This window comes from Electrona antarctica (assembly GCF_951216825.1).
Source record: "Electrona antarctica genome assembly, chromosome: 16".
Taxonomy (NCBI): Eukaryota; Metazoa; Chordata; class Actinopteri; order Myctophiformes; family Myctophidae; genus Electrona; species Electrona antarctica.
The window spans coordinates 11,523,316-11,543,147 of record NC_136797.1 but is presented as its reverse complement, the minus strand read 5'-3'; the positions used below and the strand labels follow the sequence as shown (position 1 = coordinate 11,543,147).

Here is a 19,832-nt window from a genome sequence, read left to right as displayed (position 1 = left end):
AGATATTTAGATAAGACAAACAAAGAAATGCCCCATGAGGGAATACTATGGCAGCAATATGGGGGGGTAGCTTAGTGTCCGGATTAACAAATGTGCCATAATTACGCATAACAATGCATACAGCAGATACCCTGGATAAATACATTGTGCAATATCGCTTTGAGCAATCTGTACAAGGATACATATACAGTTCAGTTTGCGAACGTGTATTTATTTAGGTGATTTTTATTTTGTTATTGTCCATTTCCTGGTTTATGGCTTGTAAATTAACGGTGCGCTTTAACCCATTTAAACCTGACGTCGAAATTTAAAAAAAATAATCTTCTAAATCCTGACAATTTTCTGAAAAACCTCATGTTTCTATATCAGTGGTTCTCAATATTTCATGTCAAGGACCCCAAAAATATATGTAATTGGCCGCCGACCGCCATCTTCAAAAATATATAGTTCCCCCCCCCCCCCACCCCAGAAGCAAAGATTGGAGTTAAAAACATTCGCTCTGAAAGAATATACATTCAAAGATTTGCGCCACATTTTCACGACTTTTAAAAAAAACAGGAGATCTACAAGCTCATAGCACGGCAACTTGGTGCCGCGCTATGAGCTTGTAGATCTGCTATTATTTCAATAGCTAAAGTATAACATAATGCTTAATAAAACACCAAAAAGGGTTTCCCGGCCCAGAATGGCTTAAAGACAGACTTTTCAAGGCAGTCTGCTGGCATCATCCAAAAAGCAGTCAGTTTCTGGCGTGTTGCCTGGCATTTCACAATCCTTTTCTTGCTCTCCCAAAATCAGCATCTGCTGACGTAAATACTCAGCAGGGACGGCTCTCTGTTCGTATGCTCAGCCCAACGCGACACCTTCTGTAGGCCTCGCTGTGCATCCTACATCAGGAAGAGGCTATTTCCATACAGCCCCATCACTAACTACGCTCAGGGTGCTGCAGTGTTGAGTGTTGACAGCACATTCTGATTTTGGGGTTTTGGTCATAGTCTTTTGAATAGTTTCCATTTGGTTTTAGTCACATTTTAGTCACCTGGAATGTTAGGTCCATTTAGGCCTGACGTCGAAATAAAAAAAAAAAGTATTCTGAAAGAATATATATTCAAAGATTTGTGCCACATTTTCACGATTTTTCAAAAAATAGCAGATCTACAAGCTCGTAGCGTGCCACTCGGTGGCGCGCTATGAGCTTGTAGATCTGCTATTTTTCAATAGCTAAAGTATAACATAATGCTTAGTTAAAACACCAAAAAGGGTTCCCGTCCAGAATGGGTTAATGTTAGTCGACTAACACTAAAACAGTTTTGTAGTTGGTAAGGGTAGGCAAAATAAGCTAATTAGCTTCAGCCTACATACCTTTTTTGGTCATAGAAATGTATCTTCATTTATATACTGTTTAATTCTGTACATGAACTGAAGACCAACATTAAACATTGAAAGTGAAGTGAAGTGACTAGATTTTAGTCTGCGACGATATAGCCGATACTACAACAGAACAGAGCGAGATGAATGTGGCCGCACCGACACATGGTAAATGGTAAATGGTGCATTTATATAGCGCCTTTATCCAAGGCGCTTTACATAGATTGTGCATTACATTCACCCATTCATACACTGATGGCGGCAGAAACCATGCAAGGCACCAACCAGCACATCAGGAGCAATTAGGGGTTCAGTGTCTTGCTCAAGGACACTTCGACACTAACTCTGGGGGAGCCCACAGGGTTCGAGCTGGCGACCTTGCGGTTACCATCCGGAAACTCTACCCCTGAGCCACCGCCGCCCTTAAATAGCGGGGAACGCGGGTTACAGTACAGTACTTGAGTAAATGTACTTTTCACCCACTGTCTATTACACATTCACAACAAAATGCTACCTTCACAGTAAAATGGTCTGTGGTGTTAAATTAACACTAGATTCTACTGTGTTGTCCTCTTTTGAACAAAGCCAAAGAAACACTTGTACTGCAAATTGACACAGTAGTATGAGTCTAACATAAAAGAAGAGGATCCAAGGCACTCTGTTCCAGTGAGGTGAAAAAAAGCCTTTTTTTATTGGTTATAAGGCATGGCAAAGATCATTACAAAGAGCTTGGTCCTCTTTGTAATGATCTTTGCCATGCCTTATAACCAATAAAAAAGGCTTTTTTTCACCTCACTGGAACAGAGTGCCTTGGATCCTCTTCTTTTATGTTATATTCTAACCTCGCCAACGAGCACCTGTATTCAGTTCAACAAACAACGGACCACGGCAGCGCTCCCCTCTTCTTCTATTCAACAGTAGTATGGGTCTTTTGCCATGTTACATAATATCGAATGCTTTTCTGCCTCAACACATACGCATCTGCAAATATAGCTCAGTGGAAGTTGTCTTGGCATTTGGAAGAAGGGTAACTGCCAAAACAGACAGCTGCTTAATTCCAGCCAATGGCATGGCAGCCATAGATGAGTGGGTACTGGGTAGAGAGAGGCCTTCTGGGGGATATGAAGGTTGCCAGTTCAACCCTCGGCTCATGTATGTGTCAAAGAGTGTCCCTGAGCAAGACTCTTTTTATTTATTTTTAATTATCCCACGATTTTGTAACCCATTTTCACCCCCCGTGTCGCTCCTTTACACCTGACAGGGGGGGAGTTTCCATGGTTGGGCGTAGCGCCTGGAAAGAACACGTTATTCCGACCAGTTCCTTTCCCCTCCATCAGGCGCCCTGGCTGGACAGGGGGAGGCAGTATAGAGACCAGGATCACTGAATGTTTTTGTGAGGGTATCTACAAAACACGGGGAGAACATGTGAGGGTACCTACCCTAGGGGACACGGGGAGAACATGTGAGGGTACCTACCCTAGGGGACACGGGGAGAACATGTGAGGGTACCTACCCTAGGGGACACAGGGAGAACATGTGAGGGTACCTACCCTAGGGGACATGGGGAGAACATGTGAGGGTACCTACCCTAGGGGACACAGGGAGAACATGTGAGGGTACCTACCCTAGGGGACACGGGGAGAACATGTGAGGGTACCTACCCTAGGGGACACGGGGAGAACATGTGAGGGTACCTACCCTAGGGGACACGGGGAGAACATGTGAGGGTACCTACCCTAGGGGACACAGGGAGAACATGTGAGGGTACCACTACCTACCCTAGGGGACACGGGGAGAACATGTGAGGGTACCTACCCTAGGGGACACGGGGAGAACATGTGAGGGTACCTACCCTAGGGGACACGGGGAGAACATGTGAGGGTACCTAGACACGGGGAGAACATGTGAGGGTACCTACCCTAGGGGACACGGGGAGAACATGCAAACTCCAACACAGAAAGGCCCTTTCGCCAACCCCGCCTCGGGTATGGGCACTGATGACACGGAGGACTGAGCAGTGAGCAAGACTCTTAACCTTTACCCCTAAGTGCTCTCAGGCTGCCATATTAATGGCATCCATTGCTCCTAATGCAAATGTGCAAACAAGAACTACAGGAGAGTAGACACGATTAATCCTCATTCTTTTTGGGGGAGGGGTTCTCAGCTGGAGACTATAGACACCATATAAGTACACACTGATACATAAAACCAGACATGAACCATCCCACCTACCCACATTGAAGATAACTCCACTTAAGCCCAATTTATGCTTTATCTTACTATGAAAAATAAAACAACTTTTGGCAAACTATACACAGCCGCAACAAAATATAAATTAGCTTACCACTTAACGCTTTATCTCCTTCTTTACTCTCTTGCTGTATCAGAAGAACCATCTGTGTGTTATTATCCCACATTCAAATTTGCATAATCTATTCATTTATTCGTGAATTTGCCCCAGTGTAAACTTGGGGGATATCCCTAAGCCCCCTGGCTGCCAAAACAATACTTAGTTGCTATGGTGACTGGATCCCACACACACCCTCTTTGGAGGGTCTGAATACTCTGTATTTTCTTTCTTTCTTTCTTTCTTTCTTTTTACTTCATTCACACCTCATCTAATTCCCCCCCTCTTTCATTCTGTCCTTTCTTGCTTTCATTTTAGTTGTGATTGTTAAATCAAACTCCACCTCTCCAGTCAAATGCTGTTAAATCAAACTCCACCTCTCCAGTCAAATGCTGTTAAATCAAACTCCACCTCTCCAGTCAAATGCTGTTAAATCAAACTCCACCTCTCCAGTCAAATGCTGTTGAATCAAACTCCACCTCTCCAGTCAAATGCTGTTAAATCAAACTCCACCTCTCCAGTCAAATGCTGAAACAAGGCATTTTATTTGTCACTGTCTGTGACTTCCTTTTTTTAATTAGTGACAGAGTGGTTCTGGTTAGTGTGTAGCAGTATAAAGCCCTATGATTCCAATCAACACAATACATTTAAAGGTTGCAATAAGAATAGACGCCTTATCAGACGACGTCACACTGATAAGAAACGGCATGCGCGCGCATAAAGGCAGCAGAAGAACACCACCTCTCATAAGATGCAATGGAAAAGTTCTAACTGCACTCACGTGTAAAAAATGCCCCATCAAACTTTCAGATGCTGTTTTTCTCCCAGTGTGGAGGAAGAATGATTAGGATTTTTATTGTGATCTCTCGCCCTTGAAATATATAATCCTTGGTTTCTGTTGTGTTTGAACAATAATAGCAATTCAAAACAGTTGTCCTCAAAACCACACCTCCAGTCACTGTCATAAGAACGGGAGGTGCGCTCATGCACACGGCAGCAGAGCCTATTTGTGCACGGCTGCACGCGCACCTGCAGTCCATCAAGTATAATTCGTCCCGCGATGGTGTCGCGCACGCAGACCTCTACGCTCACAACAGTCGCATCTGCGATGCGATGTGAGCTTGTATATCAGCTGTTCTCTGTGCGCAATACTGTTGGGCTTTGAAGTATAAATGTCTCCGAGGGTGCATCTCACTAGCCAACTCACAAGAGGAGGTTGAATGGACTGAAACCAGCGCTCCCCAAAACAACAGGTTTGGAGATCTGTTGGGAATTGATTACATGAAACAGTCACCCGTGCGCCCAGTCCCAATGTTTGTAAACAAATAATTGGTCTATAGGATAGTGCCTCTACTCTGTTTTAATGTCATGACCACTAATGTGTGCAAACACTGCCACCTACTGGTGATATGCCGTATAACAACACAGTGCTGACAGGGACTACACACTATACTAAGAGTACCACAGACGAATAACAGTCTAAGTCCACACTATTGATCCATAATATATAAATGATAGATAAGGGTTCAGGACAACGAGGCCTTTTCGTGGAGGGGTCAGTCTGAAATTTGGACTTAGACTGTTTTTCGTCTGTGGTACTCGGCCTTTGACTTTAGGGTTTTCAAAGGAGAATACAGTGCTGCTTTACACATTTGCATTACTCTACGATCAGAATCAAAGATTTGAGTCAAAATGTTCACTCTGTAACAATATATATTCAAAGATGTGAGGCACATTTTCACGACTTTTCAAAAATAGCAGACCTACAAGCTCGTAGCGCGGCACTTGGTGGCGCGCTATGAGCTTGTAGATCTGCTATTTTTCAATAGCTAAAGTATAACGTAATGCTTAAAACACCAAAATGGGTTAATATTTAAAAATTCCCAATTAAGGATGCTGTCTTTGAGAGCACAACTTCTGGCTTCTGGCCCTCTTACATTTGTTAGTGTTTTTGTTCCGGCCCATACGATTCTAGTCGACTAAATCTACGGCTATTTTGGTCGACTAAAATGTATTTTGGTGGGTCTTTGGTGGGTCTCGTACTGAACGAACAGTTACAATGTCGACATGCTCATGCTTCGATAGTGTTACAGCATGCTTAAAAATCGATAGTTCCTTTTAGTCTGAGGAAACCAATGTGTTGCTGATTGGTTGAACTGTTCTCTGGTGGTTTGGCCAAGTAAGATGGATGTGCATTTGGCCCTCTGCAAAGAACAAGTCTTTTATATGGTACGCGTATGACCGCAGAACCCAAGATTCTTTGGCAAGCGGCATACGTAACCGATTCAGAAAATGTTAAAAAAGGGGGGATATAAAATAGTCTTTGAATGATCCCCATCTTTAAAAAAATATATATATATATAATAACGTGCACCAAGTCCGAAAATAAAAAAGGGGGGATATGAAATAGTCTTTGAATGATCCCCATCTTAAAAATTAAAAAATAAAAAATAAATAAAAAAAGTAACATCCAGCCCAATGTCCGAGCGAGGGATGTTGTGAGTGAATGCATATTTATCCAGTCAGGTGACCGACCAGGCCGGGGTGCATGGCCTGCTTGAAGACGTCCGTCCGGTGGTGGAGAGCGGGCATGTATACAGTGGGATGGGCTCCGGGGTAGCCGGCCGTAGCGTAGCCTTGGAGTTGCCCGGGAAGAGGAGAATGCTGGGGCATGTTCATCTGAGGAGGACTCTGCTCATAGTAATGGTCCTCAGACTCCTCGTCCAGTGGCAGCGCCAGGCGTTTGCCCTTCTGCCGGCGGTTGCAGAACCAAACACGTACAACCTGAAAAAGGAAAAAAAAAAGTCAGTGTGGTTTTTGGCAGCACATTTTTATTTTAGTTTTAGTCATAGTCTCTTCAATAGTTTTAGTCGACTAAATATCATAATAAGATTTTAGTCGACTAAATCTACAGGTGATTTAGTCGACTAAAATATATTTTGGCAGACCTTGATGTCGTCGTAATGACTTTTTCACAGCCGATCTACAAGCTGTAAAATGACTTGTACTGGATCTCTTGTCCACTAGTCCCTTCCTAACATTTGAGTCTAGTTTTTATCTGTTGACGAAATTGTCAATAAATGTAGTCTTAGTTTTAGTCATCAATCATCATAGCTTAGTTCATTTAGTTTTTGTCAGTGAAAAAAAAGGTAGTCGAACATTTTTCGTCTTAGTTTTAGTCGACAAAAACACTGATACAAGTCAAATATTACAGAATTATATGTCAACTGCGAGGAGTGCACTTACATCTCTCTCCAAGCCCAGGTCATCAGCAATATGTGTAATCTCGCCCGTGTTAGGCTTGGGACACTTGATAAAATAGGACTCCAGGGCAGAACGCACAGTCCCCTCTAAGCTGGTCCGTCTCTTCCTCTTCCTGGTGTCAACAAATACTCGCTGAACCTTGTACATCTGACATAAAATGAAAGAAAAAGCGTGACAATGTTAGTGTTGAATCCGACAGGAAGCAGCACAACAAGTTCTGACATTATGCACACTACTACCAGTAGACAAAATTATACTTGAAAAGAAAGAACAGGCCTATGCTATACAGTGAATGTGTCTCGTATGGCTAAAAAGTGAGTGTGGAGGTCACGCAATAGGCAGACTTACATCCTGTGGGTTGTCAGAGGTCTCCGCTTCATTTAGCCATCTCTGGAGAAGAGGCTTCAGCTTGCACATGTTCTTGAAGCTCAGCTGGAGAGCCTCGAAACGACAGATGGTGGTCTGACTGAACATCTTACCTGCGCACAAAAGGAAAAAAAATGTATACATATTAAAATATATATTTACATATATTGCTGGCTTAAACTACTAGGAGAGTTGGGAACTTGTGTGTGGTTAGTTCTGGGTCCTGTACTTTTCAATCCATGTGTTCCCAATTGGTACCATCATACAGGCCAAGTGGTCTAGCTCCTACCTAAATGCATCAGACATGTTCACTGCTCATAGACCAGTTACACTGTGAAAACGAATGAATGACATGAGATCAGTGGAAACTGTGTCCTTCAGACTTACATGTCTGTTAGTTGAGACATAACGATAGAATGTGTGCATTACCTGGTATTAAGACAATGTGGTCCATTTCACTACCATTGCTGTATAAGGACTTACTATATGCCTACAAATAAATTGACTGGCAATAACTACTCAATTTGACAACTGAAATGCAGCCTCTACACACTACAGCTACTGAGAATTACATGTAGACCCACACCACTTTCCAATAAAAAAGAATTACAACAATGTACAAAAATAATAAAACTTACCATAAAGGTTACCCAGGGCAAGGCCAACGTCAGCTTGGGTGAACCCTAAGGTGATACGTTTATGTTTCAGATCCTTGGCAAACTGCTCTAGTTCCTCCGTGGAAAGATTTTCCTATAGGAAGAATTTCAGACATTAACGAAAAGCGAATAAAAACTATAGACATACAATACAAAATGGAGATTGTAACTTGTAAGCGTACATGTAAGACATTACATTCAGATAAATAAAATAAATAATAATCCATCATCACACCCAGGCGCGGAACACACGTTTAATTAAAAAATAATAAGATTTTTGTTCTAACCTCCTCCTCGGAATCGCTGCATGCTCCACTGGACGACCCGCTGCTCCTTGTAGACGCGACGGGGTTCTGCGCCTGGGGCGCGGACACGGGTTGACTCGCGCTGCCGCTGAAGAACACGTTCCCTGGCACCCCGTTACTGGGAGGCGACGGGGAAAGAGACGGGGAAGACGCGGACGAAGACGCAATAGACGGGTTGTTGCTGGGGTTGTTATTCGCGATGATGGGCGGCGTGGTCATGTGGGCCAGGCCCGGCCAAAAGGACGGATTCCACGGCGTCGAGTAGTAGACCCCGGCGTGGTGGTGCGCCATGGCGGCCTGTGGCGTCGTTGGATACTGTTGGATCTTGACCTCCGAGGAGTACTCGTCGCCGCTGTCCTTCTCGGGCTTGGTCTCGGCGATGGGGGGGCTGATGTCCGTGGGCTGGGTGGCGGCTGTCACGCCGGCCACCTGCCCTGTGTATACGGCCTGATCTGCCGGCGCGGCGAAAGGATACCAGTGCTTGGAGTGGCCATAGTCTCCTCCAGCCTGTAGATCGTGCGCCCGGTAATCGCCGGCGCCGACGGGTGGGAACGGGAAGAAGGGTTGCGATGTCGTTGTCGCCATGCCGTTGTAGGCCGTTTTGTTGAAAAAGAGACTGGCGGCAGCACTCGAGTCTTGTTGTAGGATGCCGTGGGGAAGTTGGATGGGTCCGACTCCGACTCCGGCGGCACTCATTACGCCTTCCGGGCCCAAACCAACCTGATGGGCGTACGGATTGACCCCCCGGCTGAAGTCATACGGTTGGCTGTTACAATCTGAAATCGGGCTGTTAGAGCTCTCAGACATTTTTTACACTAGAATCGAGTTGGATGGCTGGCGGGCCCTTCGTAAAATGTTTGGGAAAAACTAGCGTCGAATGTTGTTATAAGCCCGTTCACCCCGAAAATAAGTAGTCACGTAAAGGGTAAAAAAGGGTGTCCAGTATAATGGTGATCGCCGCGTCTCCTCCTCAAAGGAATTGCCAAGGTATCTCCGTGTTGATAAGTTCAACAAATGTAAGCCACTTGTTGCCAAATGATTATGTCCACCAACAATCTTTAGAGTGGAGTTCCAGTTCAGCTCAGAGACAGACACCTTCTTCAAGCTCAAACACTGATGTGCACCATTGGCTCCCCAAACATGTTTACTTAACCAGAGCAGACCAAGAGGTGGCGTTTGGGTCATCTCTTCGCTCATTGGTCACCAGAGATTACGCACAGCTGGGGGTGAAGTTGTGAATGACCTTGATACTTGGCAATAGTAGTGGGCGTGTTTCAGTAGTTTCACTGACTGTTTCTCCTGAAGCAGTTTCACTGACTGCACTACATTTTCTTCACATTTTGTGCAATGCAAAAAATGATCACCCATACACCCTTATTAATTAACCTAATACCATTGTCCCCAGCGAATATAGTAGGTTATTTACATTGCTAAACAGACATGACTGCTTCTGTACATAAACAGCTCGCCTCATACATTATTAATCGGCATGCGCAGTTTGTTTAGATTATTCACCCTTCAGCTGAGAAGATATCTTTGACATTAACATTTCTGAGTGGGGGTCTCAATACTAAACCCATTTCTTAGTGGGGGTCTCAATACTAAACCCATTTCTGAGTGGGGGTCTCAATACTAAACCCATTTCCATTACTAAACACTTCCATTAGCCACATAAAAAGCAACAAAAGAGGCAAATGTATAGCCTACAATTAAAGCAAAAAAGATGATAAAAGGGTACAAAACATAACAGGCATTATATGTTGCCTATGCATATATATACATTGCAACATATGTTTGCAATGTATGTATGTCTATCTGCGTGTGTGTACATATATATATGTACGCACACATATATATATATATATATACACACACACACACACATGTGTGTGTTGCAGGCTTGCAGCCACATGCTGTGACATATTTCATTCACATAGGTAGGCAAATGAGTAGCCTACACAAGTGTAGCCTACACAAGTAGCCTACAAAAGTACACATTAACACATTTAATGTACTTCGACAATCTATCATGTACAAATAACCACATGGGGCTGGCTCATGTTGATGTCAGACAGAGTGTCATAACATATGTCATTAGGTGATGTTTACCAGTGGGAGGTTGTGAACAGATAAAGGACTGTTTTCATATTGGTGTCAGTAGTTTTTGGAGGGAAGAAAAAGGCAATGGTCCTCATTCACAAAGGAGAAATACACCGCAGTGTAACGTATGCGTAAACAGATACTAAATATCATCGTATTTCTCTGTCCGATCACGCTGCGATTTGCTCCCGTCGTATTCAGGGAAGCTGGTGTAATCACTTCATTTGTGCGGATCGCAGAGTGTAGCCTTTCCGCATTTTTCCCAAGCGATTCGCCTGGTGTCGCCTGGTTAGAACGCCCATCCCACACCATATAAGGCAACAGGAAATATCGAAATACGTCATCATAGCCTGGAACAGCCGCGATGAGCTTGTAGAGCAGTTAATTTTGACAGGCGGGTCTCTGCACGGACAGATCTTCAAGCAAACAGCGCGAGTTATATGTATATAATTATAAACGAAACTTGCCAACTTGGCACGCATTACTTCACTCCTTGTTAAATGTCAGAACGTTAATAAGTTAACTGATGTTACAGTTACTTTCACATAATGAGAAAGAAGTTAATTTGTACTGTTCACCACACGACCAAATGCTATATTAAAACTCGGCAATGATAAAAGGCCCTATTGATTAGTCTACTGCGGTGATTGATTTCCTGCAATCCCGTCGGATTTGGAAAGCAAATATATGGACATGCATGGACACAGGACATATTTTCTTTCTTTTTTTTCTTGTGGGATTAATTCGTTTTTGGACTAAAGGCTATAGGCTATTTCATCCGATCCAACTACGTTGTATGTTTCCTCAGCTGCAGGTTAGAGTTGGCTATTCTGTGTGGCGTCCGCATGTGATCAATATACATTATTATAAATTAATACCACGACGCAAATGGAGGCAGATAGGTGCTTGCAGCAAAGGCATTTAGGCCTACGTGAAACTTTAATTGGCTGAGTCTTTGTCAACATGCTGATCAGCGAGTTACAGTGGCAATAATAATCATCATCAACAGCCTTTCTTGTCTGTCTGTCCGTCATGTTTGTGAACAAGCGCGAGTGGAGGTGAGCTGGCTTAAAACTATGATATGACTGGCCGACTTTCAAACACGCTGATGCCATTCATTCAAATAGGCTAATGTGGTCTTCTATTTTTTAGATAGGGCTAATTCCCCCCCCCCCCCCCCCCCCCCCACACACACACACACACACACACACACACCGACAGTCAGACTGACTCAAAGGAGCTCCGTAACAAAACAATTTCAATAGGCCTACTGCAGGCATTACTACACTAAACAACGTTGGATTCGTACAGTGCAGAATGCAGCTAAGTGTATGTTCTTATTGTAATTGCAAGTTTGTTTTTTAACATGCAGCGCGAGCCGATCTACAAGCTCACAACGCGTTGCACTGCGAGTAGAAAGCTGTCAAGTGTGCAGCGCAATCGCGCATGCTAGAAATATCCTAATAAATAAATAAAAAGGTGTCGGGCTCGGGGGCAGTTTCTGTATGGGACTCTAGGCTAACTTGCCTCTAGAATGCATGCATTTAGGCATACAAGTGATACTTGGCTTTTATATAAGCTATCTTTTTTTTATGTGCTGACCAATGTTTTGGACACATCCCTACATATTTTATCTGAGATTTGGGGACTTTTAATTGATTCAGCATGAAGACTAAAGCCTTCTGAATAAATCTACGCAAGCAGTACACGACCATGAGAGGTGGCGCAGCTTTCAGCGGAATTTCCGACCAACCCACGTCACCGTCAAGTTCACGTTCATGTTCATGAATTCCCACGTAATGTGGGAATCCACGTAAATGCCTGTCCGCTCACGCTCCGCTCACGTAACGTCACTTTATGAGCGTAAACGCCGTTGTGAATGAGGACCAATGTGTCAAGACTGTAATTAAGTTATTATGGCTGATGAGCATTGTTGATTTGCAGCCTAATAGGCTGAGTTGAAGTGTGTTCAAATCAAATCACAGTGGCCCTTTATTGTGTTTTGACCTTTTTATAGGTTGGCTACGTTCATATGCATTTTTCTCAATAAAAACATCAATCAGTCAGTCAGCCAGTCAATCAGAAAAACAATCTAATTGTTTTATTACTCCCCCCCCCCCCCTTAGGCTGATCATCAGCTAAAAGGGCTGTCTTCATCGTTGTTTTTTTTAACTGAAAAGTCGGCTGTTTTGGATTTAGAAGTACCACAAACCACTTAAATAACAACGAACGTAGAGGAAATGTATTTAAACCGCCACCAGCATGCAGGTAATAAACCCCTGCCATTCCCCCTTGGTCGGTGCATGGTGACTATTGAAACGGCGTAGATAGATAGATGGCTCTCCGTACCGATAGGCCTAGTACAGATGCTGCCCTCCTCCCCCCCCAGTGTGAGAGTCGTTGCCCCTACAGATTGTGGCAGGAAGACACACTGCGGGGGAGGGAGAGGGGGGGTGCCATTGTGAGACTTGGCCCCCCTGGACACCCCGCGGATTTCAGAGCCCGGGTAGCGATGGTCGACCATTAGCTCCCTTTCAGCCTCGAACAATAAGTCTCAACGCTTTGATTCCGCCCACACCCGACACCCCAACACCCACCCGCCCCCTGTTCTGAATCTGAAGCAAACACTTGCTAGCTATAGCTGGGGCACTCAGTGCGGTTTCACTCTAGAATCTAGAGATGGTTCAATGAAGGACTTCTCTTCAAAATAGCTCTACATTAGATCAGTGTGGGGGCGGGGGGTAATTTGTCTACACAGTAGGCCTATCATGGATCATTGTAAACTTGTTAGAAAGTAGACTGACATAAATCTTATCTTGTCCATGTTCCTGAAAGTCAAACCAATTAGTTTGTGAATGTAATATAGCCCCTTGGATTTGGTCCTAAGAATAAGTCCTCTGATTAAGGATGGTAAAGCTATGATGACACCAGGCAGTATAACACTACAAGTTATGAGGTTTATTAAACGCTTAGAGAATAATATAAGTCTGAAGAGACAAAGGAAAAAGACCTGCCATATCAGAGACATGACAGATCAACAGCCTATGGTTAGACATATCATTACAGTTGTTATTATCTAGATGGTATAATGATTTAAAGACTGACAATCATAGCCGATGTGTATTCTTATTTCTTGTTAGTTTAGTTTATTGTAGTTTTGTATACCTATGAGTGCAAATTGAACTGTTACACTGCTCTGTATATTACTTGTTTTTTTTATGTATTTAACACTTGCTTTGACAACACAAATGTACAAGTTTCCCTGTAGGCTATCAATATCAAGCCACTTTGAATTGAAATTGAATCGAATTAACCCATTTAGACCTGGAAAATTATATGAAGTGCCCATAGCACTTAGATAGCATTTCTGTAGACTTAGATATCATTTGATACAGACTTATAGCATGTTATGTAGACAGCACTATAATTGCATTGTATGTAGTCATAGCACATCATAGTACATATGTATAGCATAGTATATAGTATATGTGTATAGTTTATATGTATAGTTTCATTATATAGATATTCCACTGTTACGTTCTTAGCTTACGGTACGCATGTTTCATGATAAATGCTTTTTTATGTGATGTATTCCCATGCTTTTTTGTTATTGTCGTAATGACTGATTTTACACTTGCTGAAAATAGCGGATCTGCAAGCTCACAACGCGTCGCAGCGCGGCGCGTTGTGAGCTTGTAGATCCGCTATTTTCAGCATGCAACCAAGTGTAATTTGTTGACGAAATTGTCAATATATTTAGTTTGTCATCATAGCATAGTTTTCATTTTGTTTCCATTTAGTTTTCATCAGTGGAAAAAGGTAGTTGACGAACATTTTTCGTCTTCGTTTTAGTCGCCGAAAACAACACTGGTTAACAGCAGGACTTGGTCCGCTCTTTTCCTCCCTGTAGTCTACACCAAATCTCTTTGCTGAAGAAAAAAAAACGATCTACAAGCTCACAACGCATTGCGTTGCGCCACCTTATGACCTTGTAGATCGGCTGTTTTTTGGCCAATGATCCCAAACGGATTAAAAGGGATGCTTGGGTTTTGGTCACGGGTTCTTTCTTTTTTCACTTGCCTTATTACATGGCTTGGTTGAATGCTTGATTCTGATTGGTCAATCGCTTAATTCAGCGGTGAATTATGTGTCGATAATGACCGCTGCCTAATCAAACCCTCTGAGCACCAGCTGCGCGGCTGCGCCCCGCTTGATTTACTGCTGTTTCCAACATGACAGCCATGTAAACACACACACACTAGTGACACACAATGTCATTTACAGCTAAACATTGCTCTTAAAAATGTTTTTGAAAACATTTGAGCGAGAAATAGACGAAGCAGGACCCGAAAATGGATTCTATTTGATCAACTCACTTCCTTGTTTTCCGACAGTGCTGCAGCCAGCGCGAACTTATGGAATACTTTTTTTGTTGTGTTTTGGGTCAATGTATTAATTTATGTTAGTTAGCCATGTAATAAGCGGGATAATTCAGGGAGTGTAACCACCTCGGCTTCGCCTCGGTGGTTAAACTCCCGATAATGACCACCTAGCCAGATATTATCCCTTACTTATTTCATTGTTAGGTAAAAAGAGACAAATTATGCTCATCGTGTCTCTGTCTTTTCCAGGTGTCAGAGACGCTAGTGGTGCGTAATGGAGATTTCCTGGTGCGCGATTCTCTGACCAGTGTTGGGGACTACGTTCTGACCTGTCGATGGGACCACGAAGTGTTGCACTTCAAGATCAGCAAAGTCCTGGTCAAATCTAATGACACCAAGGTATGGTCAAAGTCCTGGTCAAATCTAATGACACCAAGGTATGGTCAAAGTCCTGGTCAAATCTAATTTCTAATTTCTGTGTGTTAAGAAATTAGTCAATTAAACTTGACAGTTAATAATTCATCGTAAATTCTGCGGTTCTATCATTGGGTGGTTTTCTGTGAATGTAATGCTGTCTTGCGCGCGCGTGTGGCCAAGGAACGCACATACAAAGATGCCATCGCCTGGCCCCGTATCGTCAATGGTCAAATAAATATGTGATTAAGGAACATAATATGCCTTTTGTATTTTTTCTGTATATCAGCAAAATGTAGATTTTTTATGTTAGTCATTGAGGGAAATTTCAAGATTTGCAGATTCTTTACAAAACAAAGTCGCTTATCAACCTACCGGTAAATCGATACTTGCTGAAAATAGCCGATCTACAAGCTATTTTCAGCAAGTGTAAAATCATTCAGTACGACGGCATCAAGGCCCGCCAAAACACATTTTGTTTGACTAAATCAACTGCAGAATCAGTCGACTAAAATCTCATGACATTCAGTCGACTCAAACTCGACTAACACCAAAACATTCCAGGTGACTAAAATGTCACTCAAACTAAACGAAAACTATTCAAAAGACTATGACTAAAAACTAAAATCAAATTTTGCCGGCCTAAAAACAACACTGCATCATCGTCTCTCCTCCTCTACAGGTGCAGTATGTGTTGGAGTCGGACACCTTCGACTCGGTCCAGGAGCTGGTGCGGTTCTACGTGGGCCAGCGACGGCCTGTCTCGCAGCCCAGCGGCGCCCACGTCTACTGCCCTATCTGCCGGACGCTCCCCCTGCGCTACCTGGAGGCCACCTTCGCCCTGGCCGCCACCAACGGCAACGGCAAGCCGGGGTCCCAAGCCTATTCGCCGTCCAGCCAGAGGGGGGCGTACATCAAGAGGAGAAGCGTCACCATGAACGACGGACTGACCGCCGAAAAGATGATACCTCACAGGTGAGAGGAGGACAGGACAGGAGAGTGTGTGTGTGTGTGTGTGTGTGTGTGTGTGTGTGTGTGCGTGTGCGTGTGCGCGTGCGTGTGCGTATGTGTCCATGGTACCAGCAATGGCTCCCGGTGTGTCCGTGCGTAACTCTCTGTGTATGTGTCAATGGTACCTGATGTGCGTGTGCTGCCGTGCTTGCGTGCGAGGTAGAGATGTAGAAATAAATAAAGAGGACGACGGTGAAGAAAAGTGTCCGGTGCCTCATCATCATGTTTGCTGTGCGATGTCAGTTCTTACGTCCGTTCGTTGCTGTTTCTTTCATTGTTGCTCTTTGTCATTACGTGTACAATCAGCGACCCAGACAGCCCCGACAGTCCGGCTGAAACCCCAGTGGTCCCGCTGCCGGAACCGGAACCGGTACCCAATTGCAGGTTGTGTGTGTGCGTGTGTGTGTCTGTGTGCCACTAATGTTGTTTTTTCCCCCCCGAGCACTAACCCAGTTCCTTCACACAGACTCACTGTTTGACGCACCTGAATCCTGTCTTCTCTTCACAACACACCCACACCATTAGTATTCCCCTATCGCCACTGTTAGGGCTGGGCAAAATACCGTTAATATATCGTTGATCATGATAAAGAGACTAGATATCACCTGATTTGTTGGTTATTGTGATATGTGGCGGAATTAGTGTCGTCTTTTCCTGATTTGAATGACTCGATTATGAGCCGATTATTGGTGATATTGTCGAAATACGATAATGTCGTCAACAGAATCGCTATTGAGTTATTTGGTTGCAACATTTCTTTTCCATATTGCCCAGCCTTAGCCACTGTCCCTCTCTGCTCTCTTGAATATTGAATTAATATTAGCATTAAGCAGGTCCTGTGTCGATAAAAAGTCTCCCAGGTTTTTATTGTAAACCAGTCTGTGTGGAATGCACTCCTCCTTTCACCTCCCACTATTAAGTAATTGCTTAGCGTTTACAGTCGTGGCCGTTTGGGCTCCTTCTGTCATCTGAAACCAAATAAACGCACCACCCTTAACCCATTGAGACCTGGAACGCATCCATGTCACGTTAGCGTTTAACCACATTAACCATTAACCCATTTTGGGGCGGGAACCCCTTTTGGTGTTTTAAACATTGTTATAATTTAGCTATTGAAAAATAGCAGATCTACAAGTTCATAGCGCGCCACCGAGTGGCGCGCTATGAACTTGTAGGTCTGCTATTTTTGAAAAATTGTTAAAATGTGCCTCAAATCTTTCCGAAAATTTTCATGATTTAGAAAAAAATAAAAAATAAATTTCGACGTCAGGCCTGAATGGGTTAACCGCACTATAGCTCCTCGTAAAGTTATTTTCCCTGCACTCCCTTCACGGCGGCCGGTCACATAATGAATGTTTTGAAAATGCTGTGTTTGCAGCCCATCGACCATCCACCATCATAAAGATGCAATGAGGAACTGCGCCATGAGTATGGATCAGATCCAGGAGTACCGTTGCCCCTTATCGCCCGTCGGGGAAACCCCGCTGTCTCCTGCATACAGTGCCAGTGAGTATTGCGCAATGCAGACACATGCCACACGCACGCGCACACACACACACACACACACACACACACACACACACACACACACACACACACACAGTAGAGGGGGTCCCTCTACTGTACTGTACTGTCACTGTACTGTACTGGCACACCCGAAATCATCATATATACAGTTAATATGTGCGTGTGTGTGAAAAACAACCATGCTATTTTCGTGCTCAGACCCAGGCACCCAGCCAGCCAGCCACACACATAGCTCCGTAAGGGAGTGGTTGCACCACTCAAAAAATACACATCTTCTCTTATGGGGGTGACTGACTGGTACCAGATCTTTTCAAAGGGGGGGCCGTGACTTAATGCGTATCATTTAGGGACCCACATATCCATCCTCTGGTGTGATATGACTGATATTACCAGGGGCGCTGGAAGGTATTTATACCAGAGGGGGCTGAAGGGTGGGATGGAAATCGAGGTCTTATTCGGGTATAATTGGCCTAATAATGACTTATTTAGGACCTAGCACCGCAGCATCATGTACACGAGAGAAAGAGAGAGAGAGAGACTCGTATCGCACACAGCAGTGTAGTGTCTCCACTCTCCATATATGATCTCTCTCTGGAAGGAGCTGTATATGAACTGTGCGGCCGCACTGAGTGTTCCAACACAAACACTCGACAAACATCTCTAACACACACACACCTGTTATACTTACTATTAGTTGTCGTTGTGTTGTTATTTCCACCTCATCCGAGTAACCGAGTTAATCATAATAACAGTATGTGACTCTTATTGTGTGCAGGTGAAAGTAAAACTACAATACGTTTAGCGTCTCGTCATGTTGTTGTGTCTATCTGTCAACTCACTCACTGTGCAAACTGCACGCTCATGTCAAAAAATTCTCCTCTCCACCAGCAGGGGGTGCTGGCGCATCCTCCGCACGGCTTGATTCCTTAACCTCACCTCTCTCACTCTCTCTCTCTCTAGTCACCAGACACAGAACCCAGTCGGGCGGGCGCATGCTGGCCATCGTCCCGCCCTCCCCGGTGGTGACGAGGCGCTCCAGCGACCCTCAGCTCAGCCCCTCGGCCAACAACAACCCTCCGGAGCACCCCGCCGCCGCCGCTCGCACATGTCAGTCGGCGCACTCCTCGCCCGCTCACCACGCCGTCGGCTACCAATCGCACGCCTCCGAGACGACGACGGGGAGCTACTGTGACCTCAGACCGTGCTCTGCCGCCTCCGCCGCCATAGGACCTCCCAAGCCCCCCGCTGCCGCCGCCAAGGGCTACGTGGAGCGACTGCGGGGGGAGGAAGGGAGGGGGGACGGAGCAGCGAGGGAGGATCAAGGAGGAGGAGGGGACGGGCTGTTCAGCGCTCCGCAGGTGGAGATGTCGTCGTCGTTCAAACCTTCGAGGTATTATTGGGGGCGGCACACACAAACACGTTTGAACATTTTATTTGTCCACACAATTAGGAAATGCACAAACATTACAGGTGCAGTTAGGTTAATTAGTGTGGGCAACCAGACTATAGTTATTGTCGCACTTTCTTATTATTCTTCTGGAGTAACCTACCTAACTTCCGCTGTGATTGGCCGAGCATTGCAAAACATTTGGTACACATACTGCACCTGTAGAGGAGGAGAGACGATGATGCAGTATTGTTTCTATAATTGTAACGTATTGGTCCTGTCCTGTTAGGTACGAGTCCAGCTTGATGCCAGCGGAGAACAAGCCTTTGGAGATGTCTGTGCTGAAGAGAGTCAAAGAGTTACTGGCCGAGGTGGACGCGAGAACGGTGGCCAAACACATCACCATGGTGGACTGCACGGTAGGGCTTTATAAGCAACTAGTCGACTATTCAACTAGTCGACTATTCAACTAGTCTACTAGTAAATCCACTAGTCGACTAGTAAATCCACTAGTCGACTAGTAAATCCACTAGTCGACCTTGCTGGTACTAGTTGACTAGTATTTTTTTAGTTTTTTGTTTGTTTTTTCTCGTTTTTGTAGGCCTCAAGATCAGCTAGAATGCTACATAGACAAATATCATTAAAAAATAAACTTTCTTTATTTATTATTTTTATGCCAATTTGGGGGTCCTTGACATGAAAAGG

General features: G+C 44.3%; 2 protein-coding genes across 3 annotated transcripts in view; one reads left to right on the top strand and one right to left on the bottom strand.

Annotated features, from left to right (window-relative positions):
* sh2d3ca (SH2 domain containing 3Ca) overlaps positions 1 to 19,832 on the top strand; it is a gene marked incomplete at its 3' end in the record, with an annotated part of 103,130 nt that overhangs the window by 77,670 nt on the left and 5,628 nt on the right. The window contains exons 8-13 of one of the 2 annotated variants that reach the window (XM_079524993.1): positions 15,038 to 15,187; positions 15,885 to 16,177; positions 16,520 to 16,597; positions 17,592 to 17,719; positions 18,701 to 19,130; positions 19,417 to 19,546. In XM_079524993.1, coding sequence (XP_079381119.1) covers positions 15,038 to 15,187; positions 15,885 to 16,177; positions 16,520 to 16,597; positions 17,592 to 17,719; positions 18,701 to 19,130; positions 19,417 to 19,546 — 1,209 coding nt within the window. The remainder of the gene's footprint in view (positions 1 to 15,037; positions 15,188 to 15,884; positions 16,178 to 16,519; positions 16,598 to 17,591; positions 17,720 to 18,700; positions 19,131 to 19,416; positions 19,547 to 19,832) is intronic. The other variant, XM_079524994.1, reaches the window with a different exon arrangement.
* Positions 5,758 to 9,338, bottom strand: LOC306940062 (POU domain, class 5, transcription factor 1-like). Its single transcript, XM_079525006.1, has 5 exons — positions 8,289 to 9,338; positions 7,984 to 8,095; positions 7,328 to 7,458; positions 6,962 to 7,126; positions 5,758 to 6,499 (listed from the first exon to the last, which is right to left on the bottom strand). Exons 1-5 carry the CDS (start codon positions 9,111 to 9,113, stop codon positions 6,230 to 6,232), a joined length of 1,503 nt encoding a protein of 500 aa, XP_079381132.1. The 5' UTR covers positions 9,114 to 9,338; the 3' UTR covers positions 5,758 to 6,229.